This window comes from Jaculus jaculus, chromosome 13, assembly GCF_020740685.1.
Source record: "Jaculus jaculus isolate mJacJac1 chromosome 13, mJacJac1.mat.Y.cur, whole genome shotgun sequence".
In the NCBI taxonomy this organism is placed as follows: domain Eukaryota; kingdom Metazoa; phylum Chordata; class Mammalia; order Rodentia; family Dipodidae; genus Jaculus; species Jaculus jaculus.
This window is the reverse complement of record NC_059114.1, coordinates 71,447,590-71,474,258: the sequence shown is the minus strand read 5'-3', so window position 1 is coordinate 71,474,258 and position 26,669 is coordinate 71,447,590. Positions and strand designations below refer to the sequence as shown.

The following is a 26,669-nucleotide window of genomic DNA, read 5'->3' as shown; positions in this document are numbered from 1 at the left end:
TGCAGAGCTGCTACACATAAATGTTTATGTTGCATGTTACCATTTCACATTAATTAAATACTAAAGAATTCTTCATGTAAATACTGTGTTCTATGACAGCAAAATACAGAGGGATACCTAGAGAAAAATCACAGGATATCTTAACTGCTGAAAATATCCGTAAGTCATTTGCTGTCACTTAATGGGTTTCATTTTTCAGAGAAAGAAATTTATTTTTAATCAATTAAATAATTAATTAACAGTAATTTATTTAGGATCCATTCTGCACTTCTTTATACTGTGCTAGACACTCAAATTAGAGAAATGGAATGGGGCACATCAAGCTAACAGTTACACAAGGCAAAAAAAACAAGAGGGTTACATTGCAATTCCATTGCTTCACTGCATAAGATTAGTCAGAACTCTCAGCTTTTAGTAAAAGAACCAAATTTTGAACAGAGGGAGAATTTGTTAAAAGCTATTAGGTGGCTTAGAGAATATCTGGTATTGTCAAAGATGTCAATCTTGGAAGCCACAGGAGCAACCTGCATCTCTATCACTGGCACCTTCAAAACCTTAAAATAGCTAGCTCCAACAAGGCCACCCAACCCCCAAGGAGTATCAGCAATGGCATTCAGAAATGTCACATCACTGGCTGCTGGAGCAAGACACAGCAAAGTGGAGCCTGTGGTAGACAGCAGCAAAGTCATGCCCATGTGCCTGGAACTTAGCTACATAGCAAGGCGTAATGAGAAGGCATACAGGGAGAGGCAGGTGTTGCTCCAGGCTGAAGCATTTCCAGATATGGGATGGACCTTCTGAAGGGTGTGTTCGGGAAGAAGCTCCAAGCGAGGGCAACTTGAAGTATGCCACATTGGACATGGTCCTGCGGGAAGCTGAAGTGTACCAGGTGACTAAGTTTGGAGCAGGGGGAGGCAGAGGAAATAGCATATTCTAAGCAATGGGATTTTTAAAGAAAGAACTGAGGAGGGGTAAGTGTAGAACTGGATTCTGTCGGAATAAGGAACAGTAACGTATTTGTTGTTACCGTAGAAAGTTAAAGTTTTACTTTCATAAAAGAATAATCTGGGCTGGAGAGATGGCTTAGCGGTTAAGCGCTTGCCTGTGAAGCCTATGGACCCCGGTTCGAGGCTCAGTTCCCCAGGTCCCATGTTAGCCAGATGCACAAGGGGGCGTATGCGTCTGGAGTTCATTTGCAGAGGCTGGAAGCCCTGTCGCGTCCATTCTCTCTCTCTCCCTCTATCTGTCTTTCTCTCTGTGTCTGTCGCTCTCAAATAAATAAATAAATAAAATTTTAAAAAAAGAATAATCTACATTCACCTTGAATGTTTAATTTAAACATGTCTGTTTATTCATTCACTATTTGTTGTATCCTAGTCCACTTGTGTTGTTACAACAAAATACCATGGTTTGGATAACTTACCAAAAAAAACAGAAGTGCATTAATACATTTCTCACCGTTCTAGATTGAAGTCCAAGGTCAGGGTTTCTGCATCATGAGGTTCTCATGAAGACCTTCACACAAATCACAGAGCACTGGTGGGAGGAGCGAGGGATGTTCTCTTTCACAAGGCCTCATTTTTTAATGCCATCATGCTATTTTTCATGCTAATTTCATGGTATTTCATGCTATTTTTCATGCTAATTTCAGTACATGAATTGGGAGGAAACAAAATTTAGACAAGCATGTTACAAGAAAAAGGCCATGAACATGGAGACCATGATTTCACCCATAAGCCAATAATGCATTATCTTATTTTTGCTTTCTTTGTAATGTGTAAGGTTTTCAAGATAATCACAAATATAGCTACAGTCTTGACAATTTTAGGATTTCTCACCTTTAGAATTTCTACCAGTACTCCTCCTCAAGTTTGCCCGCAATATTCTTGCCACGTACCGTTAGCAAATTTCCAATGCTTTCAAGATAGTTATTTTATGTCAACAACTGCCTTTTTTGTACGTTCATATCTCATTAGCTTGCTTAATATAATTACAATAGCAACTTCTGCTTCCTTTTTTAAAAATATTTTTAACATGTTTTATTTATTTATTTGAGAGAGAGAAAGAGGGGGAGAGAGAGAGAGAATGGGTGTGCCAGGGCATCCAGCCACTGCAGATGAACTCCAGACACATGCACCCCCTTGTGCATCTGGCTAACGTGGATCCTGGGGAATTGAACCAGGATCCTTTGGATTGCTGGCAAACACCTTAACTGCTAAGCCTTCTCTCCAGTCCAACTTTTTCTTTTTTAAAACAGCTTGAGGACACACATAACTGCCTTGAATGAGTTTATATGTGCCTTGGCAGAAGCAGTTTTGAACAGTACATTCAATATGGTTGTCAATGTACTGAATCTCCAGAGAAGATAGACAGGGCTGGTTCATTTGGCATGGGTACATGGGCACATACCTACCCAAGTACTTCTAGTTTAGGGAGTCTGTAGAGCCATCACTGGTAGAAATTGATGGAAGCCAAACGGTTAAGCATGTGACCTCCCTCTTGTTATTTGGATTTCAGTGCTTAGAAGGATATTGATTAGAAGTGTGGCATAGTAAATTTCATGTGCATTGGCCTACTGGATTTTAGGAAGGAATCTGGATTCAGTAGGATCTAAATATAAAACTATTTTAGCATTTTACCAATAATTTCCCTCAGAGTCAGGTTATTCTTTGACCAAGGTTTAATTCACCCTTGTCACTTTGTTTCATATTCACATAAAAGTCACTTGCAGGCTGAAGAGATAGTTTAGCAGTTAAGGCCCTTGCCTGAGAAGCCAAAGGACCCAGGTTCAATTTCCCAGGACCCACATAAGCTAGCTGCACAAGGGACACATGCATCTGGAGTTCATTTGCAGTGGCTACAGGCCCTGGCATGCCCATTCTCTTTCTATCTTTCTCCCTTCTCTCTATCTCTCTCCCTCTCTGCTCACAAATAAATAAATAAAAATTTTAAAAATGTTTTTAAAGTCACTTGCATTCTCATCCTAGACTGTGTGTGGCAAGAGGGACCTGGGAGGAAGCAAATTAATAGCTTTGTCCCCTCAATTCTTCTTTTACTTCTCTTCCCTCTTTCTTGCCTATTCTTTTCTTTATCTACTTCCCCCTTCCACTAGTTCCTCTTTTTTTGACATTTTAGGACACCACTCACTTCTTATTCAACAAGCTCTCTGAGTCAGGGTGTCACTAAGCCAAATCTAGAGCAAGTATGCAATCACAACACTTGGCAGTGTTTCATTGTTTTCCGGAGGATCCCTTTGTTATTGACCATTGGCAGAACTCACTGCATTGCAGCTGTATGACTGAAAACTCCCTGGTAGCCTCTTGGATACAGATATCACTCAGTTCCTCAAGATCCTTCCATGGCTCTCTTTCAACATGGTTGATTGTTTCTTCAAAACCAGCAGGACAGTGTCTCCTAACAAGGAACAAGATACGGGCCGGAGAGATGGTTGAATGATTAAGGAACTTGCCTGCAAAACCAAAGGACCCAGGTTAAATTCCCCATGGGCCCACGTAAGCCAGATGCACAAGATGGCACATGTGTCTGGAGTTTGTCTGCAGCAGCTACAGGTTCTGGTGTATCCATTCTCTTTCTCTCTCTCCACCTCTCTCTCTTGCTCTCTCTCCCTCTTTCTCTCTCTCAAATGAATAAAAGACAATATGCTGTATAAATTAATTATCTAGGGCTATCGTAATGAAATAATCTTGTACAATAATACATTCACAGAAGAGACATCCTTGATATATTCTGCTGTGAAGGTTAAAGGTCCTATACACATTTAATGGTAGGGAAATGTATGAATGCATGGGTACCCAGAGGAGGGGATCATTGAAACCATATGAAAATCTGGTTAACATAATTCAGTTGTGCTGGTTTAAACTCAGTCCCTTTGTTAAGTAATTCAATCAAATTAGTGGGCGGTTTTTTTTTTGCATTATCTCTACAGTTTTACATACACAGTAATGAATGGTGTCACTCCAAATTTCACATGTTAAAGACCTGATGTCCAATAGTTCAGAAAGTAATCTTACTTGTCAGTATTGCCTTTATAGAGACCCTCAAGTTAAAATGAGCTATAAATTGACCCTAATCCAAAACACTTCTAGCCTTTGGGAAAATAGGATTGGGGACAGATACTCATACCTAGAAAGCATCATATGAAGATGAAACTAGAAGTAAGTGGTGATGTTTCAATAAGACAAAAAGTGCTAGATTGCCAGTAGCTCATTAATAGCTAAAAAAGAAGCAGAGATTCAACTACACCTCTTAAAGGAGCAAACTCTGCCAGTATCTTCATCTCAAATCGTAACCTCCAGAACTGTGAGGCAATATAATTGTCCACCTGAAGTCATCAGTTTGGATTATTTCATTGTGATAGCCCTACAAAGCGATTTTATATAGCATCTGGGGTCATTTGGTATCTCTGAACTGCCTTGATGTCTAATTTTTCCATCCTGTCTTTGGATGGATACAGTCTTTTTGTTGTTGTTGTTTGTTTGTTTGTTTGTTTGTTTTTTGTTTTTTGAGGTAGGGTCTCACTCTAGCCCAGGCTGACTTGGAATTCACTATGTAGTCTCTGGGTGACCTCAAACTCATAGTGATCCTCTGACCTCTGCCTCCTGAGTGCTGGGATTAAAGGCGTGCGCCACCATGCCCAGCTATAGTCTTTTTTCATGTGAAAATGAGAGCAAAAGAGACAGAAGGAACTAGTGCCCCAGGGCCTCTACCCTCTCTGTATTCTAACTCCACTTTGCACACATGTGCAACCTTGCACTTGCTTCACCTTTGTGTGACTGGCTGATGTGGGACCTGCAGAATTGAACATAGGTCCTTAGGCTTCTCAGGCAGGTGCCTTAAGTGCTAAGCCATCTCTCCAGCCCCCAGATATAGTCTTTTCGATTAAATCCGTTGTTACTGCATTATTTCTCACCTGAATTCTATGATCTACACACTATTCACTAATTCTGTCACCAAGTATTGTCAATGAGCCTTTCATCCTCTCCGCCTCTTTTTTTTTAAAGATTTTATTTTTATTTATTTATTAGAAACAAAGAGAGGGAGAGAGAGAGAGTGGGAATGAGTGTGCCCGGGCCTCTAGCCACTGCAAGTGAGCTCCAAATGCATGTGTCACCATGTGCGTCTGGCTTACATGGGACCTAGAGAATCGAACCAGGGTCCTCAGGCTTTGCAGGCATGCACTGTAACCACTAAGCCGTCTCTCCAGCCCTCACTTTCTTATTAATGGGAATTCGTATTTATGTCAAGAAAATGATAATTATGATAGTTCATGAAGATTGGCAGGTACAAGTAATTGCTAAAGAACCTCTTTGTATGTCAGGATAGCTACAAAGTAAACAGAGATGACTCTCTGCCTCTTGAAGCATGAAAAAATTTGGCTGTTAGCCCACACCATTCAAAGAATCTCCAAGGCCATTTCTTAGCCATCACTGCCCGGCTGCCTTGGGGTCATACTATTGAGTTTCTCACAGTGGTTTGTAGCCTCTTCCCCAACAGTCCTTCCTCCACTCCTCTTACTCCTCCTCCTCACCTCTGCTTATCTTCTCTATTTAATCTAGATGCCCTAAGAATGGGAAAAGTAAACATTATTTGTCTTAGCTCTCATTGACTGTCATTGCCTGTCTGGCTAACATTAATTGGTCATTAAGTACATTATATGTACCTAGCAATGAATACTACTTGGACATGCTATGTTTTCAGGTTAGCCCTTAGCTGCGTGGTGAGACCTGATCTCAACCTCCTCTCCCACAGTGAGGTGCTCTGGATAATTCAAATGTTCATACAGGCTTGAGAACCACTTTGATAAAAGCAGGGGACCTTCTGTGGCTGGAAGGTATGCCTGAGATTTTAGCAGCAGCCATCAAGTTGACGATGGTGCCATGAACACACAAGGTCCAAATTCTCAGTGTTACTGATCACAGAAAATAAACATGGCATACGCAGCAAACAACACTCATCAATGAACTCAATATTACCTGTTCACCAAGTACCTGCATTTGCATTTCACTAACAAAAAAAAAAAGAAAGGACAGTGTCTAAATGAATGACAGTCATACTTTGGCCTACATAAAATCACCTCTAATTCTTCAAATGTTAAAAGGAACAAAGCGCTTACTGTTCTTTGTCTCAAACAATTCTCTGAAGCTGTGAGCCACTACCTTCTTCTTACTCTCTGGTCCTACCTTCTGCGTGACCTCCTCACAGAAGAGGGGCCCCTGCCAAAACCAAAACCTTCTTTCCCATTATTCCATGACACAACTCCACATCTCCTTTCATAATACTAGTACCCCATTTATTTTATTGATTACTGTTGATAGTTTCCCATTCTAAACTTCAAGCTCCAAGCAAGTTCTGACATTGATTGTGTTCTCGGATGTACATGAAGGCAAGGACAAGAAGAAAGAGTTTCTCTAACAGGAGAAGAAGTTGGCACAAAGGCCTATTTTATCTTGGACCTAGGCTGACTTTGGACCTAATTGTTGGAACCCCTAAGTATACAGGAAGTATCCCCTTGCCCTAGTCTAGTCTTGCTCTCACATGACTTACCTAACACAACCACCACAGAGGTCATCCTAAAGAGGAAATCTGCTCGCATCACTCCCCAGGTAAAATTTGTCAACAGCTTATCAGCCTGGTATAGAAGGCTCTCCCTGATCCAGTGTATTTATTTCTCATGGCTGCTGCTACAAATTGTCACAAAGTCAGTGGGTTGAAACAGCACAAATTTACCCTTCCATAGATCATGGAATCAGATGTCTAAATTACAAATCTGGGTTCCAGCAAGTTCTCGTGTCTTCTGGAAGCTCCAGAAGCGAATCCATTCCTTGTTTGTGCCCTTACTCAAGGTCACTTGTATTCCTTGGCCCATTCCTCCATTTAAAGTGGATAAGGGGACCACTTAGGGCTGGAGAGATTGCTTAGTGGTTAAGCTGCTTGACTGTGAAGCCTTTAGGATCCAAGTTCAATTCCCCAGAACCCACTTAATACAGATGCACATGGTAGCACATACATCTGGAGTTTGTTTGCAGTGGCTAAAGGCTGTGGCACACCCATATTCTCTCTCTTTCTCTCTCTCATTAAAAAAATAAAAATAGAATATCTTAAAGTAGGTCATTGCAATTTCTGTTTCCCTCATCACATTCCCATATCACTCTCACTTGCAACCCTCTTATAAGAATCCAAGTGATGGGTCTGGAGAGATTGTTAGCTGGATAAAGTGGTTGCTGTGCAAGGGCAAATAGCTAAGTTCATATCCTCAGACTCCATGTACAGTCTGGAAGCTATATAATCTTCTGTAATCCCAGCATGCCTGTGGTGAAAAGGGAGGTGGCGACAAGAGAATTTCCCCAAAGCTCCCAGACTAGCTAACCTGGGAAATGGAAAGAAAAGATCAACAAACAAGGTAGGGGCGGATAGCTCAGTTGTTAAAGGCACTTGCTTATAAAGCCTGCCAGCCTGGGTTCAATTCTCCAGTACCTACACAAAGTGGTACATGAATCTGAAGTTCAGTTGCAACAGTAAGAGGCCCTGAAATACCCATACTCACTCTCTTTCTCTCCCTTTCTTTTTCTCTCTCACTGTGATAAATAAAAACAAGAAACATCAAGCCACCCTGACACTACAGAGTGAGTTTCAGGTCAGCCTGGGCTAGAGTGAGACTCTACCTCAAAGAAAAAAAAAAGGTGGGAAGTGAAGAGTGAAATCTGAAAGTTGTCCTCTGACCACCATATGTACAACCTGGCACACGTGTGTGCACACACGCACACAAGAACTCATGTGATTACATTGGACCCACTTTGAAAAGGATCTACAGTTCTCCATTTCAAATTTCTCAATAATGTCTATAAACCATTTGGTTACAGGTTCATGTCCCAAGGATTTGGATGAAGACATATTTAGGTAACCGTTGTCTAACTTACCTTGTCTAGTTCCTACCTTTCCTTGTTTACCTTATGCCAACTTTATCCAGGTCCTGGTCTTGCTTAGTCACTGTTTTGGCACTTAGTACCAGCACTTCCGGCTTGATTAATTCTGGTTTGTCAAGACTTACCTCAGTCACTGCCTTTATTGGGAAGATCTCTCATAGGGAAAGATTTGTTTCATCTGGACACCCGATGGCACCTTCTGCTTAGTCCTGCAGTTACCACACTGACTTGCGTCTACCTGGTTGCCTGATTCCTCTATGGGCTTTCAAATACTGTGGCATTGAGGACTATAATTGCTGGTGTGTATGTCTTGTGATAGATACAGTACCAAAACCTAGTAGCCATTCAACCGCCAACATGGAATGATGGAATCAAAGAATGAATGAGGACATTAGCCAGTTTTTGTCAACTTGTTTCTTCATCACGGTTTATAGTAGGAGAACGTTGACCTACGATGCTCAGACGCAAGCACCCCTGAGAAGTGGTGCATCTGGACAGCTATGTGCAAGGACTCGGTTCTCTCCCCAGCTGCATGCTCAACCACTGTTACCACAAAAGTGGGGAAATGATAGAGCAGGCGGGGGCAAGGTTTTTCCAAGCTTCATTTCTTTGATGAATATCTGCATTTAATTTTGCTTATCCATGCATCTAGCTGATTTCAGATCTACACTGAAGTCTACTTTAACTTCTGAATTCTGGTAGCTTGTAGAATTTGGGTATAGCTTGAAATAATGTAGTTGTGATGCATAAAAATTGGTGGGCCTGAGCAGGGCATGGTGGTACACACCTTTAATCCCAAAACTTGGAAGGCAGAGGTGGGAGGATTCCAGTGAGTTCGAGGCCACCCTGAGACTACATAGCAAATTCCAGGGCAGCCTGGACTAGAGTGAGACCCTGCCAGAAAAAAAAAAAAAAATTGGTGGGTCCAAGAAACATGTTAAATAAATAAATAAAAACAAGAAAATCCCCTGAGATTTGAAAGCTAGTGTACATGCTGACTTCTGTTGAAACACTTGAGTAATCTGGAACCCTCCTCAAGTGTAAACCAGCAGAGCCAATCTCCCTCCACTCCTCGTCCAGAGGAGTTTATCTCTGAAATTTAACAGGAGTCTTTTATGTCGGATTTGGTCCTGCAAAGTATTAACTACACAAGGCAAAATGAGATCAGAATGATGACAAACATTTCAATGCTATGCTTATTTGCTGATGGGTTGAAATGTTACTTTTAGAACCTAAGGACTCATTAGTTTTATTCATTCAGCAAGTTCTATGGCATGAGACTGATAAACACATTGTAAAACTATTTCTATTTAATAGGAAACTTTCATAAATTTAGCCATGAATTTGCCACTGTGGATATTAATGATGATTAGCATTTAGTTGTTTTTAATAAAAATTTTAGGGCTGGAGGGATGGTTTAGCAGTTAAGCACTTGCCTGTGAAGCCTAAGGACCCTGGTTCGAGGCTCGGTTCCCCAGGTCCCACGTTAGCCAGATGCACAAGGGGGCGCACGCATCTGGAGTTCGTTTGCAGAGGCTGGAAGCCCTGGCGCGCCCATCCTCTCTCTCTCCCTCTATCTGTCTTTCTCTCTGTGTCTGTCGCTCTCAAATAAATAAACAAAAATTTAAAAAAAAAATAAATAAATAAATAAAAATAAATAAAAACTTTAGTAGACTAACAATAGAACATAAGCCAGTGTTCAGTGGTGAACTATAAAAGGCACTCCACTAAATTTAAAGATAAGGAAAACTTCTAGTCATCACGTTTAACATGGTTTTAGAAATGCTAGGGAATGGGATTAGATAAGAAAGCAAATTAAGAAGCATAAATACCAAATAAAATGAAATGAAATTATCACTCCTGAAAAATAGAATTACAATTATATACCTGTATTAGGAAATTATGAAAAAGAAAAAGGTTGTTGGGTTATGGGTTGTGTTTCTTACAGGAATTGTTAATTTTTAAAAAATCTTCTAATAATAAGTAAAAACTTGTCTATTTAATATGATTAATCTAATTGAAATGTGTGCATCTTGAGACCAGTACAGATCTCTAGGAAGTGGGCATGCTCATGGTTGGCTGTGAAGTTATCTCTGTAACTGAAGACCAGGAGTGATAAAGCAAGAAGGAAGCAAAGGATACTGAAAAGGCAAATAAACAAGACTGTCTCCTGATGAAAAGCTTTTAATGAGAAAGAGAATTAACATAAATATTAAAAGTGCTGGAGAGATGGCTTAGCAGATAAGGCACTTGCCTGCAAAGCCAAAGGACCCAGGTTCAATTCTCCAAGACCCATGTAAGCCAGATACACAAGGTAGTGTACCATCTGGAGTTCACTTGCAGCAGCTGAAGGCCCAGGCATGCCCATTCTCTCTCTCTCAATCTTTCTTCCTCTTCCTCTTTCTCAAATAAATAAATAGGGCTGGAGGGATTGCTTGGCAGTTAAGGCGCTTGCCTGCAAAGCCAAAGGACACAGGTTTGATTCCCCAGGACCCACGTTAGCCAGATGCATAAGAGGAGGATGTAAGGCTTCCATCCATCCCTGAGGTGTTATAGGCAGTGAATTACAGCTTGGAAGTTAAGAGACTTATTTTCTATAGTTTTAAACAGATGTAACACTTCCTGAGTTTGCATGTCATTCTTGCATGGGGGGCATGATAATTCTCTGTATCGTTCCAATGTCAGTATATGTGCTGCCTAACCAAGCATGACAAGAGACAGCGTATGTACTGGTATAGCCACCGTAAGAACAGATATGCTGGGATGGAGAGATGACGCAGTGGTTAAAGGCACTTGCTTGGAAAGCCGAATGACCCCAGTTGGATTCCCCAGTAGCCAGATTTCACATAGCATTAAGCTTATGAAGTTCACTTGTAGTAACAGGAGGTCCAGGTGCACTTGTATTCATTCTTTTCAACTGCCTTTTTCTCTGTCTCTCTGTCTCTCTCCTTCTCTCTCAAATAAATAAGTAATTTTTTAAATTTGTTTGCAAGGAGAGAGAGACAGCGAGAAGAGAGACAGAGAGGAGACCGACAGAGAGAATGGGTGCACCATGGCCTCTTGCCGCTGCAAATGAACTCCAGATTAATGTACCAGTTTGTGCATCTGGGTTTACATGGGCACTGGGGAATAGAGCCCAGGGGCTTTGGTCTTCTCAGGAAAGAAGTTTAATTACTGAGCCATCTCTCCTAAAAATACTTTTTTTTAAAAAAGGAACACATGTGCTCTGGTAAATAATCCCCACCTGTCCCCATGCAATCAACTCTTATTAAACTCAGAGTTCTGCACCCACACACAAGGAAAACAAAACCATCAAAGTAGAAGAGGGACTCATTGGAAAGAAGAAAAGATTCAGTGGAAGGAGGATAGACAGAGGGGTCAAGAGTAGTTAATGGGATGGGATTATGATCAAAATGCATTCATATATATGTGTGTGTGAATGAATATATATATATGAATTATCAATAAAATGCCTGAAAGTCTTGATAGTGACTTACATGATTGAAAATTACATAAATGTAGTGATCAACATCTGCAATGCCAGCACTTTAATACCTCAGGCAAGAGAATTAAGTGTTATTAAGAGTAAACTGGATATGGTGGCTCATGCCTTTAAATCCCAGCAGTTAGGAAGCCGAGGTAGGAGGATCACCATGAGTTCGAGGCCACCCTGAGACTACAAAATGAATTCCAGGTCAGTTTGGACCAGAGTGAGACCCTACTTTGAAAAACCAAAAATACAAAAAAAGAGTTATTAAGAGTTAAAGGCAAGCCTGGGCTACATAGAGACCCTTTCCAGATAGAAAAACAATATTATGTTGTCCTGGAGTCATAATTTGATTTCTGCTTTGAGGTGTAGATAGTACAATAGTAAATTTCAAGACTCTCTTATCACTCCTATCTTAACTATCCAATCCCATCAGCTCATGGAATACTGCTCTGTGCACACAGCAATGATACACACAATTCGTTAAGATGACACAATGGGTCTCCAACATCCATGTATCTGGTTCTGCTTCCTGTCTGCAGAATAGCTGCCAAAATGTTCACATGATGCCCTTGTCTATATATAATTTGGGCCTTCCTGAATTTGTATTCAGCAGTGCCATCATCAGTACCCTGCTTGATAATTTCTAGACTTCCATCTTTTGCTTTAATTCCTTCCTGGAACCTAGATCTTTCATTCCCTCAAAATGATTTTGTCTATACTTTGGAAAAATTGGGTACAAATTTGTATGTATTATCCCCATCTGCTGATGTCAACTCCCTCAAGAATCATGACTAATCACGACCAATATTTTCCACAATCCCATAGTTCCTCCAACTATAGAAGATTAAACCAATCATCAATTTTCTTACCTGATCCCTCCTTCCTACTCCAGAACCTTGATCCCTCCTGTCATTTGGCCTTATTCATTCTCTTCAGTGGCTTTCTTTTCCCCCCTTTGAGATTTCTTGATGCATCTAGACATATTCCTTAAACTTCAAAATTGTGCCCAAACTGGACCATGATTCTTTGTTTAAATATCCAACTGCCTGTTATATGTCTCACTTTGATATCTCACAGGTATCCTGAAATTCAGCTTTTCTTCTGCCCCCAATCATAAACCATGATGGACAACCAAAGGTGGGTAACTAATCGCGAAACACACCCAAAATATATAAGATAAAATCTTTTTATTGATAATTTCAATGTGTAAGCACATTGCCATTTGATCTTGCTAGCATCTTTTTACACGTCTTATCTGAAGGCCAGAAGAATCAATATTATAATGCAATTTGTTGAACAACAGAAGTACAGAGAAGTCCAGACCCCACCCCAAACTTCTGACTCAGAAATAGCATGTTGACAACATTCTGCAAGCTCAGTGAAACAGGAAAATACATTGAGGAGCTTCCATGTCCTCTCCCGCCCTCACTAGTGCCCCTTCTCCACAAGAAGGGCCTGTAGGCCTGAACAGTCAAATTTCAGCCAGTTCTGATGTTCAAGAAGCAGTTATTACAAACAGAACTCCATCAGGAAACCTGACATTTTATGTTGTGTGTAGGTGCCTAGAAATAACTCAAAAAAAAAAAAATGTGCAAACTGGTCCAAAATCCATCTCTGCAGTATTCCATAAAACTGCAGAAACTGGGCTGGAGAGATGACTTAGTGGTTAGGCGCTTGCCTGTGAAGCCTAAGGACCCTGGTTCAAGGCTCGATTCCCCAGGACCCACGTTAGCCAGATGTACAAGGGGGCACACGTGTCTGGAATTCATTTGCAGTGGCTGGAATCCCTGGATCGCCCATTCTCTCTCTCTCTCTCTCTCTCTGCCTCTTTCTCTCTCTGTCACTCTCAAATAAATAAATAACCTCCCCCCCAAAAAAAGCCTGCAGAAACTCCCACTCAAACCTTCTAATAATCACCTCCTCTTTCTCACACTTTCTCTTTCATCCAACTAAGCTGACCTGATAAGTGAGTTCACTCCATGGAATCCTAGTCCTCAACACCATGGGCCAGCCCAGTGAGCATGCCTTTTCTCAAACTTGGGTCCTTTGCTCAAGACAGCATAGGAACTCTAAGCTTAGATCACTACTGCATGAAAAAATTAAAATATGGGGAAAGAAAAGAAAATCATACTTTTCAGAATAAAGTAAATTATATATTATTTTCTTCATCAAGAGAAGCATCAAAATAAGTAAATTCATGAAAATTTAGTCAGATGTCCCTCCAATTACTTAATGTTCTGCTACAGTATGTAGACAAGGAACAATACAAGTGAAGGTCATGCAGAGCTACAGTAAGAACACATAATATAAGTGCATATTATTTTTTATCTAGAAGCTTGCCAACCTCAGTTCATTATTTCCCTCATTTGTTCATTCCTTTCTCCCTTTCATCTGATTTAAGACCAATTCCTCAAGTACTTATGGAAATAAACATATTCCAGGTAATTAGTAACATTATTCAAGATCTATTGCTTTTAAAATTCCAGATATTTCACCATGTCAACATTACATTCTTATACTTCTTTCAAACTCATTCTTCCCTCTAAAAGTTTTCAGTTTCCTCCAACAGAATTGTTTGATGTAACTCATAACCTCCAGGTTTTGGTCATCATCAAAATGAAATAAGCATCAGTGTCGACAGAAGCACTAACACCTGCGTAATAGTTCAGAAAGTCTTCTTTTGAAACCTGGAAGAAATGGTAAGGGTGGGGGGGGTGTGACAGGGAAAAGGAAAGAGTGTTATAACACATGAGGCACAGTAAAGCATTTCACATTCTCTCTGGGATCTTTCTACTGAGTATGGCTTACAACTGGTGACCAAGGAGGGTTAGGTCAGTCATGGACACTGGCTCACTTCTTCCCTCTGAAGTGGGCTTCTGAGGTGGGACACTTGAAAGGATATCAAAATCTTAGCACACCAGCCAGCTACATCCCCAATCCCCAGTCATCACTCTGTATAGTAAAATAAGATCTCTAGATTCCTGCAACACTATCCAATGGCATAGCCATTAGTCATTCATGGCTGTTTAAATTCTACACTGATTGTAATAGTATGAAATATAATGAAATTAAATACAACCGTATTTTAACTGCTCATGTACCATACAAGGTAAGTGACTGGTATGCTGGAAAGCACAGAGTATTTCCGTCTTTGTAGCACATCCTATGAGGCAGCCTTGCTGCAGAGTGTAAGCTGGGTACTTATGACTGTTGATACCTCCAAGGGAAGGTTTAAGACAAAGAAAACAAAATTGTGACGGTACTGAACTTGTACAAGGTACATGTGAAAATGATGCCATTTGATATAAAAGATGTCAGCATCAGGGAATTTCATTACCTGTGAGGAGTCCTGAATAAATCCTCTGTGGAAAAAAGGGAGTGACTATACCTTAAAGTTAGGGAAATTTATCACATAATGAGCAGAAGAAACACTTTAGGGAAGGGAGCCTACAGCATACATGTGGATAGAATCAGAACTAGAGAAAGGGTCATCTCACAGGATCCTTGGGCATCTGGAATACAAGATACATGCTAGTCAACAGTTGAATGTTAGGCAGTGTTATGTGGAAGGCTCTAGAAAACCAAATCTACCAACTTATCAATCTGGCCAAAAAGAATGTATTTCATGACTAAAAATCTTGGGTTTTCTGTGCTGAGAAGTGATATTAAAAGCCAATATACAGGGCTGGTGTGATAGCTTAGCAGTTAAGGCGGTTGTCTGCAAAGCCTAAAGACCCATGTTTGACGCCCCAGATCCCATGGAAGCCAGACACACAAAGGTGAGGCAAGGGCAAGGTCGCACATCCCCACTTGGTGGCACAAGTGTCTGGAGTTCGACTACAGTGGCTGATTCCTTAGCATGCCACTTCTCTTTCTCTCTCTCTCTTTCTCTCTTTGTCACTCTATCTCTCTCTCTCTCTCTCTCTGTGTGTGTGTGTGTGTGTGTGTGTGTGTGTGTGTTTTCCTCTCTCTAAAAATAAACAAGCCAACATTCACAGAACAAGAATTAACCTATAGGTTCTATTCCCCTTCCCTTTTAACCTCGCCCACTCATTATACCAAGCATACAATTATTCTGTCCCCCATCATTTTAGGAACGCCACTCCAGGCTGAAAATGCTGGGATTCTGCTGGGAACTAGGTTGGCAGAGTCTGTTCCTGTGGAAAAAGGAATAATGAGATCACATTAAAATCTCTCACTCTGGGCTGCCAAAATAGTGGCTGTGTAAGTAGTGATGCTGCGTCATTTTGAAGCATGGTGGTTGTTACAATGTGACTAGGGCCTCGTTGCTGTCAAAGAAGAAATTTCATCCGCCGCAACTGAAACATCTAACCAACAGCATCCTTTAATGGTACAAAAGCACAATTGGGAAATTAAACAATAAAGTAACAAGATGTAAAAATAATATGTTAGCAAATGAGAAAAAAGCATGCCTTGGAAATACTTTTAGACTCTAATATAATAGCAAAGTGTTCTCTTTCATTCAAATAGTTTGTTTCTAATCTTAGACTGAGATACTGTTACTGAATCAAGTTAATGGCAGAACACAGTCTAAGAATGTGAGAAATGATAAGACTGGCTTTACAAATTAAGCCATATCTAACCTGGTGGCTCAAGAGCATCCCAATTTCTGGTTCCCTGAAACAATATCACAGCTACTTCAAGTAAAATAAGCTGATGCCTTCAACACATATTCAACTTACCACTAGAATCATGCTTGGCTTTTTATTAAAATATTTTATTTTGTGTGTTTGTGTATACACACACACACATATATGTGTGTATATAGATAGATAGATAGATAGATAGATAGATAGATAGATAGATAGATAGATAGATACATGCATGCATGAGTGCATACACACATACACACACACACACACACACACACACACACACACACACACCATTACTACTGCAAATGAATGCCACATGCATTTTTTGTTTGTTTGTTGTGGCTGCTATTTTTGAGGCAGAGTCTCACTCCAGGCTAGGCTGACCTAGAACTCTCTCTATAGCTCCAGGCTGGCCTGTAACTCTCTCTGTAGCTCCAGGCTGGCTTGGAACTCATGGTGATCCTCTTACCTCAGCCTCCCAAGTGGTTTTAACATGGGTGTTGGAGAACTGAACCCTGGGCCAGCAAGATTTAACCATTGAACCAGTGCCCCAGCTCCCATGTATAGCTTTTCCAATACAATATTTTAGCATGCATATCACAAATGCCATGAAAATTCTAATTTACCAAGGTGAGTGCCTCAAAAAACTTTATTTTCAACTTCTACTTTAAAGTGCTATCAGGATAGGATTGACACATGAGAACCCCTCACTGTCAAAAATAGCTTGAGCTAAAGCTTGATAATAAAATATTGTCAAGTAACCATTGACCTGGGACTGTTTTAAAAGGTATGTGGGAACCTTTTATGACTAATATGCTGACTGTATTTATATGTAAACAGATATCTCCAAGGACCCATAAAACACATAGGAACATAGTTAGGGACAGCCTTTGCTATCATTCTTATATTACTGACTTGCTGAACAATCTCCTTCCATTTATGTTTTTAGTTGAGTTGAAATAAAAGTAGACTTTTACTTAGACACTTTCCAAATAACTGCAATCAGTGGACTGTAATTTCTCAGTGAGTTATTGCATATGCGTTTCAGCTTCAACAGCAATCTCAAGCGAATGGATTTTGAACAACATTGTTAAATGAGACGTTAGAGTAAGTATGAAACTGTGGGATGGTATTTGATTCCCTAGCTCCCTTGAAAACTAAAGGAAAGGTCTGGGCTTAGGAAGGTAATGCCTGGCATTCAATAATAACCAGTGTCTTGTAGTCCTTGATCCCATCAACGTGAAAGCAGGGAGACTCTCCAGGGCCCCTGGCAGAAGGAGCAAGCCACTCTGCTTGCCATCATTTCCTGTCTACTTCAGGTCCCCATTCTGTCCTCAGAGCACTGACTGTCATCAGTTCCCCATGAGGCCTGAGCGTCTCCAGGGGACCAGCCACTGAAACCCTCCAAGTGCCTGAACGCCAAGTGCGAAAGTCGGTGAAGTGTGCTATGAAGAACCAGGAGAAGAAGCAAATTCAAATGACATCAAGCCACGGCCTTGTGGGGCTGCCTCTCGCTGGTGCATTTATGCCTTCCTGAGGGTTGTGAGATCCATAGGGAAAAGCTGCTGCTGCTGGGCAGCTTGCTTTCAGTGAGCCTCATCCTGAGGAGCACCCTCTGCTACGTGTTTCGGAGGGGAAGAACAAAACTGGCTTTGGCAGGTGTGAGAATTAAAGCAGAAGGTTGTGCTATTCTCAGAGAGGAAGGACTGTTTCACCACAGCCTCTCACCGCACCAACGGAGAGGGCAGAAAGAGCTCTTCTCACACACCAGGGTGTGCTCGTAGAGGCCCATCAACCATTTGTTCATATATCTTTCAACAGATTCCACCCGTCATCTGTGTTAAAAGCAATAATTCCGGGCATCAACTTGGTGAGACTTCCTATTAGACCAGAAGCACTGGCTCCACCAGGAGTCCATAGATTTTACGTAAGCAATGTGGGGGAGTAAAGCATGCTGAGAAAAAAATGTGTGTCACAAAGATCCATTTTGTGACTTCAGTCTCTTGAAGACTCTGTTTTCCCTTTGAGTCATAGCATCTCTAAGATTTAAAACTCTGTTGCTATATCCAGCAAGTTCTTAATTTAAAAAAAAAAACACCCTGGAACCTTTGTTTTTCTGTTGAATCATAAACATTTCTAGTGCTTAAAACTTCAGTTTCATTCCACACATCCTTAATTTGTAAAAGCAGGCAATGATTTCCAGGAAAGTAAGTTGACTGATTTGAAAAATTGGAAGTTGTATATTTTCCATTCTGTACTCAAAGTAGAGATGCATAAATCTAGAGTGTATCTGATTTAGGTGTTAATCAAATTTCATGAAGCAGGAATAAAAGGGCACCCACACACCATCCAACAATATATTCAGTTAGTTTAATTACTCCCCTTGATTAAACATCAGCGTAACAAAAAAAAATATGTAGATAGATTTATGGGGAGGAACCATCACTTATTTATATGTTCATGGTCTGTTGAAGAACAAGAGGGAATTATGTTTTCATTGTCATAGTAGGCTATGTTTTTCAAAATTGCTACATAATTCCCCTACACAGTACAGTAGCAAGGACCCTAACTCTCTGGGCTTAATGAATGGATGGATGGATGAAGTTTGGAGTAGGGAATTTCAATGTCTAGGATTCCCCTTTTTCTTTGCCTTCTCTGATCTATTTAACAGCTGTTGGATGTTTGCATTGGAAATCATTAACTTTACTTGTACGTATTCTAATTTTCTGCTATACCCTCACTCTCTAGAAAAGTATGTGGCTAAATAATTACTGCTGCAATATATTTCTACCTGCACTGCATGATGCATGCCTAGTCAATTGGCAGTGGACAAGAAGGGCATCCAGGGCAGCCCTTAAAGCTGGTATTAGGATAGGAGGCACCACTGCATGCCTATGTCCTGATCATACAGAGCAAGCTCATTGCCCTCCAGGTCTGGGGAGATCCTGCCACAGACAAGATGGTGAGGAAAGCTAGCCCTTCTGCCCCAGAACACAACATATATTCTGGGTATTTCATTTGCACTGTGAATGGATATCAGGTACAATGTGCACCAGCTCTTGATAATGGCCAGGTCTCCTCCTGTTCTCACACAGGAACTCCTTGGAAGGAGTTAGAAACCAAGACTCAAGATTGCCAAAGTGGGATTTTTCTGAATAACCTGATTTGAAAAATATTTACATATATCAGTCCTGTTTCATTTAAACAGGAACAACCTAATATCTTCATATCTAATAATTTTTAATAAGGAACAACCTGTTAATTGCACCTTTGTATCTTTCTTTGGCTTCTTCATTTAATTTCCTATGTAGGATCCAGGCTCAACAATCAAGGTACTCTTGAGAGATATTTGAAAGCCTTTAAAAAAAAGAACTTTGTGTGTATACACACACATGAAGAGGCTAGAGGACAGACTCTGGTATCATTCCTCAGGTACCATGCACCTTTTTTAAAGTTTGTTTACTTATTTATTTGAGAGAGAGAGAGATAAAGAAAGGAAGAGAGAGAGAGAATGGGTGTTCCAGGACCTCTAACCACTGCAAACAAACTCCAGACACATGTCCTACCTTGTTCATCTGGCTTTACATTGGTACTGGGGAATCAAACCTGGGTCCTTTGGCTTTGCTGGCAAGCACCTTGACTGCTAAGTCATCTCTCCATCCCCCATCCACCTTTTTGAAGACACTGTCACTCACTGGTCTGCATATCACCAATTAAGCTAAACTGACAGCCAATGAACTCCAGGAATCTTCCTGTCCCCACCTCTCCAGTGCCAAGATTACAAATACATACCATGACTCCAGACTGGTTTTTTTTGTTGTTGTTGTTTTTGTTTGTTTTTTGTTTTCACATGGGTTCTGGGGATCAAACTCCAGTTCTCATGCTTACAAGGCAAATACTTTACCCACAGAGTGAACGCCCCAGGCCCTAATCTTATTATGTTTTATGTTCTGGCCTGACCGATTACGCTTCATGTAATGGAATAATGTTTAAACTGTAAAAGTTAAATAAACAGAAAAATTATCCATTAAATTGTTAACAAGTAGTTTGTTTTGTTTGGTTTGGTGTTGGTTTGTTTGTTTGTTTGTTGAGGTAAGATCTCACTCTAGCCCAGGTTGACCTAGAATTCACTCTGTAGTTCCAGTCTGGCCTCAAACTCATAGCCATCCTCCTACCTCCTCCTCCTGGAGTGATGATGGTATTAAAGACGTGCACCACCACACCCGGTTGCAAGTGTTTTTTTAAATGACTTCGCTCTTCCTTCTGTAGGTTCTAGAAGGAATTAAATAATGGGCTCTCCCTGACTGCAAGCACCAGAAGTCATTGATTGAGAGGAGGAGTGGAGCGGTCCTTTACCAGGATCTGAGGAGATCTGGTTTTCAGTCTTGGGTGCAGAGCCTAAGTTGCTGGGAGAGAAACTACTGAATCTACACTGTGACACAAGTCATCTGAAGCTGGGTCACTGGGCCCTGGGTCCCCACTAAACAGGAAGCCAAGTGCCACTGGGGAAGACACTGATAGCTGCAAGCCAGGCCTGGCTCAGAATCACATGCTCACTCCATAGCCCCAGTTAAACAAGGCATGAGTCATACTCAGAATCAAAGACATCAGTCTGTCTAGAGCAGGCTCGAAACCTACCATGCCTAGGAAACATGAGACCTCTCCTTACACCCAATTGTCAGGGTATTGGCTGAATAATAAAAGAGAGAGAGAGAGATTTTTTGCTATGAATGTATTTATGATTTCTTTTGGCTTTCTTCCCAACTGCAAACTATTTCTTCACAAGATTTAGTATCTTTTGGACCACCAACCACTACATAAGCCTAGGTAACAAATCCAATGAAACCAGACTTATATAATTAAACTATACATATACATATGTATATATATATATATATATATATATATATATATATATATGATCATATAATTATATATTTATGTAATATAATATATTATATATACTTATATAATTTATATATATATATGGGATAGTTTTCCTATGAGGACATGCCCAACCATAAGACAAAAGTCAGATGTCCAGACTGTTAGTGAGACAGAGATGAAATAAAGAAGGAGTTGTGAACAACACAGGCAGCTGGTCACCCCCTCCAGCACCACAGCAAGAGCCTTCCCACTGTGCTTGCAGCTGTGGCCCCAGACACAGAGCAGAAAGAGCAAGAGCTGTGTTTTATAGCAACTGAGAAGGCCTCTCTGTCAATGAGTCTTTCATCTGGAGATCCCACATGGCAACAGTACCAGGGCAAAGCTGAAGGCTAAGAGGAGGCTTTGAGTCACCAAGTATCAAGACAGAAAATCTGCTCCAGAGGCCCCTGTGGCTCTAGGGTCCATGTCATCCTTCTTCTTATGTGGACGGAAACCCCAACATGATTAACTGACAGCAGGAAAGAGACAGAGAAACATTCCACCAAATGAGTGTTCGTTATCAGAACGCAAACTGGTCGACATAAAATCTGAGAACACAGCCCCAGCTCAAGACTTCATGTCCAGGAATACGTTGAATAGTCAAGGGTCTGTTGCTCACAGAAGTGCATACATCTTTGAAACAATAAAATAATAAAACAAACAAATAAAAAGTTGTCACTTTTAAACTATTTGCCAAAATGAGGCTTCCATAAACTCTGGCTAGTGAAACCTGGAATCAACTGTGGAAACTGGAGCTATTACATAAATTCCTTATAGCCCTCAAACTGTGACTCAAATACTTAAGTATTTGCAAATCATACAAATAGAAGTATTCTTGCACCTACCTAAAGGGAGATGAACAAAGACACTGGGTACCTGGGCAGAAATGGAGTCATAATAAAAATGTTGAAATGCATGGGCTGGAGAGATGGCTTAGTGGTTAAGCACTTGCCTGTGAAGCCTAAGGACCCCGGTTCAAGGCTTGATTCCCCAGGACCCACGTTAGCCAGATGCACAAGGGGGCGCATGCGTCTGGAGTTCGTTTGCAGTGGCTGGCGGCCCTGGCGTGCCCATTCTCTATCTCCCTCTTCTCTCTCTGTCTGTTGCTCTCAAATAAATAAATAAATAAATTTTTTAAATGTTGAAATGCTTATTAATGGCCAAAGGAAAAAAAAATTCAAACTCATTTAGACATCTGCATGCATTACTAGTAGTACAAGGAGATTTGCAGGCGTAACGGATTCCTGTTTTAGGAATAAACAGGTTCAAAGGAGGCAAGCATGCAGTTAATTACTTAGAGACTGACTTTATTTCTGCCCTCTTTTTTTTTTTTTTTTTCTTAGCCCTGGAAAGTGCAGTGTGTTAAAAAGGAAGAGACGCTGGGATTAACATGAAGTTAAATATGATCCCGAGCTTTGGGCTGAGGTTCAACCATTTTCAGGCACACGGCTGTCCCCAAGGCTCCCAGGATGCATGCATTTAGAGTTTCCAGGCATGGGTCATCATGACGATGAAGTAGACATCCGTGTCAATGGACGCACTCACACCTGCATAGTAGTTCATGAACTCTTCCGGGGTCACCTGCAATGGAGAAGTCAGAAACAGAAACGGCTGCATATCCCCACCGAGGAAGGCCTCTTCAGAAAAGGGGCTGGGAGGAGGGAAAGGATGGTACTGACATGTGTTGTTTACATACTTAACAGGTCCATATTGAATAAAAATAAATTTTTTAAAAGTAAAATAAAATAAAACAAAACCGTTGCTGCAGTGGGGGATGGGAGTATCCATCTTCCATACCTGTAAAGAAAAGGTTGATTGCCACCAGGACTTTGTGTACAATATTGCAACTGAGGAGTGGACCTGAAATAAAAGTTAAGACCAAATGGAGTTGAGGTTTGTGGTGAGAGTGGCTCAGGGCAAGGGAGTCTTGAACACACACAAACCTGCCTAAATAGAAAGGTAGCCTGGGTTGGAAAGCAAAAGTCCATCAACTCACACAAGAGAGCATAAACTCGGAGTGAGAAAACTGTTTTTTCTTAACTGCAGTGAATACTGTTTTATGACATATGTTTGGTCCCATGTCAAGCTAAGTTATGTCTCATCTTTTTTTTTTAATTTAATTTATTAGTTTTCTTTTCAGTAAATACAGGCAGTTTGGTACCATTATTTAGGTTCATCTGTGATCTACCCCCTCCCATTAGACCCTCCTTGTTAATGAAAATGGGTCGTGCATTGTGGAGTTAGCCCCCAGTTATTGGTATGATAAACGTCTCTGCAAATCATGACCCAACATGTGACTCTGACATTCTTTCCGCCCCCTCTTCCGCATTTTTTAAAGAGTAAAGTCCTGACATTCAGGTTAAAAAAAAAAGCCCAAAAAACAGATTTCTAGTAAAACATGCATGAGTTTCAAAAATATCAATTACTCATTCAAGACTGAGTGAGCAAAAACATTACCTCTTTTCGCCCACCTCCAACCCTAGGTTCTCTTCACCCTATAAATATGACCATTCCCTGAATATTACCTAATGTCTTTATCTTACTAGGATTTTATATTACTTTTCTGTTGGAAGCCATCTCATGACTATGAATGTGAAATGCGTGCACACTAATTCAACCATGTTGTCTAATATAATTTGTTGAGTCATGGAAGGAACTGTCCTCCTAGTTGGCTGACCACGAAACCCAGTGACTTTAACCTAAAGCCTGGCCTACATCTATGAAAATGATGGTGGCTATTTGGAAAGCTCATTGTTCTGTAGCTAGCCCTCAACTTTTAGCACTCATAAGACTAAAACCATCACAAGAGAAACCCATAAGTAACCAAAAATGTGTTTCTAGTTCAAAACAGTATCCTCTGCTCCATCAATCTGTGGCACCATGCCTATTTCTTCTAAACATAATAAGAGATCATCAACCAACTTGTCTGTTTTGCTAAAATAATACATGTACATGAAGAAAAACAGAATACACACTCATTTCCCTTGAACTATACTCACTCCAGCCTTTCAAAACCAATAAAAGACATTTTTTAAAGATATTGAGGGCTGTAGAGATGGCTTAGTGGTTAAGGCATTTGCTTGTGGAGGCTAAGGACCCAGGTTAGATTTCCCAGTACCCATGTAAGCCAGATGCACAAGGGGGGCACATGCATCTGGAGTTCATTTGCAATGGTTGCAATGTTTGGAGGCCCTAACATGCTCATTCTCTCTTTCTGTCTGCCCCTACCTCTCTCTCAAATAAATATTTTTTTAAAAAGATACTGAACTCATCTGATACTTCAGCTGTGGGCATCAGTGATCTGTTAATAAGTAATATATGAATGGAAGCTAACCATTTCTTTTATAAAGAGTTTCCCATAGAGTTCCTTATAGCTACAATTCCTTCTCAGTTTAAAATATGATTCAAAGCAAAAAATTTTGAATCCCTTCTCATGGACATTTTTATGTCTCTTATATAAAGTATCTAAGAAGCCCTTAGCACAATGCCCATTTGATAATTGTTCAATAAATGTTGTTCATATTTGCTCTAATACTAAATTAAATTGTACATATATTCTATCTAGTATATCTACTAATAAAATACAGGCAACTCTGAATCTTTTGGTCCTGAGGATTTCAAATAGGAATGTGCATGTCAACTGGCATCCTTACTGAATATGTAAACCATTGAATAACACCCTGGAAAATTCATATTCTGTAATGATTTAGTGTAATTATTAATCTACATTACTAATATGTAACCAGTGGTGATTGTGAAAAACTTATGTTGGTTATTTTTACAATGTCTGTGATATTCAGGTGACATCAAATACTGTAACTATGAAAATATCTCAATAACCTTTATGACTATTTGAGAGATTAAAGTGGCTGATTAAGATAAATGTTGAAAAGGACAGAAGTGGGGACTTTAAATCAGATGAATCACAAATGACTACTTCAAGTTGTTAGAGAAAAAAAAAAAAAAAAAGAAGAGCAGCTGACATTTCCCCTGGTGGTGAGAAGGAACCAGCTGCAGGAAGAAGCCGAGGTGGGGATCCCTGCAGAACTGGCCTAATGAGGGGAAATGACGGTTGGTTATTTTCCACTGGCATCTTGGACATCAAAGGCTGTACTGGAGGAAACATGTCATTCTGTTATTTCTGTTCTAAGCATTTGGCTACCCGACCAAAGCCAGACTCCTTTTGTGTCCATCTCCAAGAGCCTGCTGCAGCCTACTTCTCTAATCATGACTGGGAAATGTCAACAGAAAGGAAAGTTCCCCATCTTCCCCCTGCCCTTGATAACAAGACACATCATTAAGCAGTGTGGAAAATGGCCATCACAGAGGAAAATCTTGCTTTTCCCATAACCAGCACCCTGTCCCAGGCACTGTCCCATGGACAGTTTCTGGTGCGGCCCACAGGCCACACACCCTGATGTTCAGTTATTGCTAAGGCTCAGCAATATCTGATCTAAGATCAGAACTGTCTCTAGGTTTTTAAAAATGGGTAGCTTTGGGCTGCTGGTAAAAGAAAGCTGTGATTCTATCTCAGCCAGAACATAGCAATGCGGACAGAACCTCTTACCACCCCAGCTTTGGCAATGTGGTGGGAACAGTAAATGAAGACGCAGTGGCTGCTTTTGTTTCCAGGCTCACTATAATTTAGAAATTCAAGTTAATCTCAAAAAACTACCATAGGATGAACCAGGGTAAATTCTGGATTTCTTGTTTTACGAAAGGCTGCCTTTTCTAAGGCATTTTCACACAGTAAAGTGTGATGGCAAGTAAAACTCCTAAAAATCAGTGTAAGCAAAGCCACAAAAATCCTTGAAAGTCTTACAAATCTGTTCCAAAACATTGAATTGTGACCTGATTTTAAAGTTGAACATGTTTTATTGCAGTCTACATCATAGGAATATGGCTTAATGAACGTGGGACATATGGTGCCTATGAAATTGGGTGACTGGTCAAATTACCATATTTTCACGACAAACATTTAGCTATTTATGGATTTCCCACTAAGATATATGCCTGTGTGTGTGTGCATGTGTGTGGATAACACATTTTGCCACTTTAGTTTTCAACTTTTTAGATGGTCCCTGAAGAAATGCTTCCTTTAATTTATAAAAATTATGATATTAACATGTTGAGATTTTTTAAAGTTTTTGTTGAACTTATTTTCAGTTTAGTTTCAAATTGAAACAAGATAATTTATTTGGATTAACTTTTGTACTTACCAATCCATCTTTGTCATAGGGTGAATCAAAATTATCCAGAAATTTCCTAAAGACTTGCTCCTCTGTCCATTCTCCATTTTGGTACTTCGGATGGTGTTTTACATTATACACTCCACGAAGGTCTTCAATGGTAATCACACCATCTCCAGTCTTGTCTAACTTTCTAAAAGCTCGTAGTATTACCTCTTTTCTAGCTTTGGACATTGGAGGCTAGATAAATAGAAAAACACATGCACAGACATACACAGGCAAGTGAGTGTTTCTTATATCAGATGTGATAAAATATCTTATTCTCCTCGGTGGTATGAGGTTCTGTGCCATAACATGAGATGCCGTAGGAAGTCCCTCAGTCTTTTTACAGCCTCCTACACATAGCTTCCTTGGTGGGATGACAACTTCTGAAAACAGAACTTCGAAGTGGCCAACCCAAACCATGTGAAACACAGCCCCTTCAAGAGAAAACACTGATTCATGG

The 26,669-nt window shown here is 40.4% G+C and overlaps 1 protein-coding gene and 1 non-coding gene across 4 annotated transcripts in view; both read right to left on the bottom strand.

Annotated features, from left to right (window-relative positions):
* Nucleotides 1–10,547: 10,547 nt before the first annotated feature.
* Nucleotides 10,548–10,652, bottom strand: LOC123454334. Its single transcript, XR_006633310.1, has one exon. It is a non-coding gene; the product is annotated as a U6 spliceosomal RNA (small nuclear RNA).
* A 2,591-nt stretch (nt 10,653–13,243) lies between these two features.
* Capsl (calcyphosine like) overlaps nt 13,244–26,669 on the bottom strand; it is a 35,915-nt gene continuing 22,489 nt past the window's right edge. For 2 of the 3 annotated variants that reach the window (XM_004652510.3, XM_045133024.1), the window contains exons 4-5: nt 26,195–26,404; nt 22,296–22,556 (exon numbers count right to left, since the gene is read on the bottom strand). In XM_004652510.3, coding sequence (XP_004652567.1) covers nt 22,455–22,556; nt 26,195–26,404 — 312 coding nt within the window. In that variant the 3' untranslated portion in view covers nt 22,296–22,454. Of the gene's footprint in view, nt 14,121–22,295; nt 22,557–26,194; nt 26,405–26,669 lie in introns of those variants that run through there. The other variant, XM_045133025.1, reaches the window with a different exon arrangement.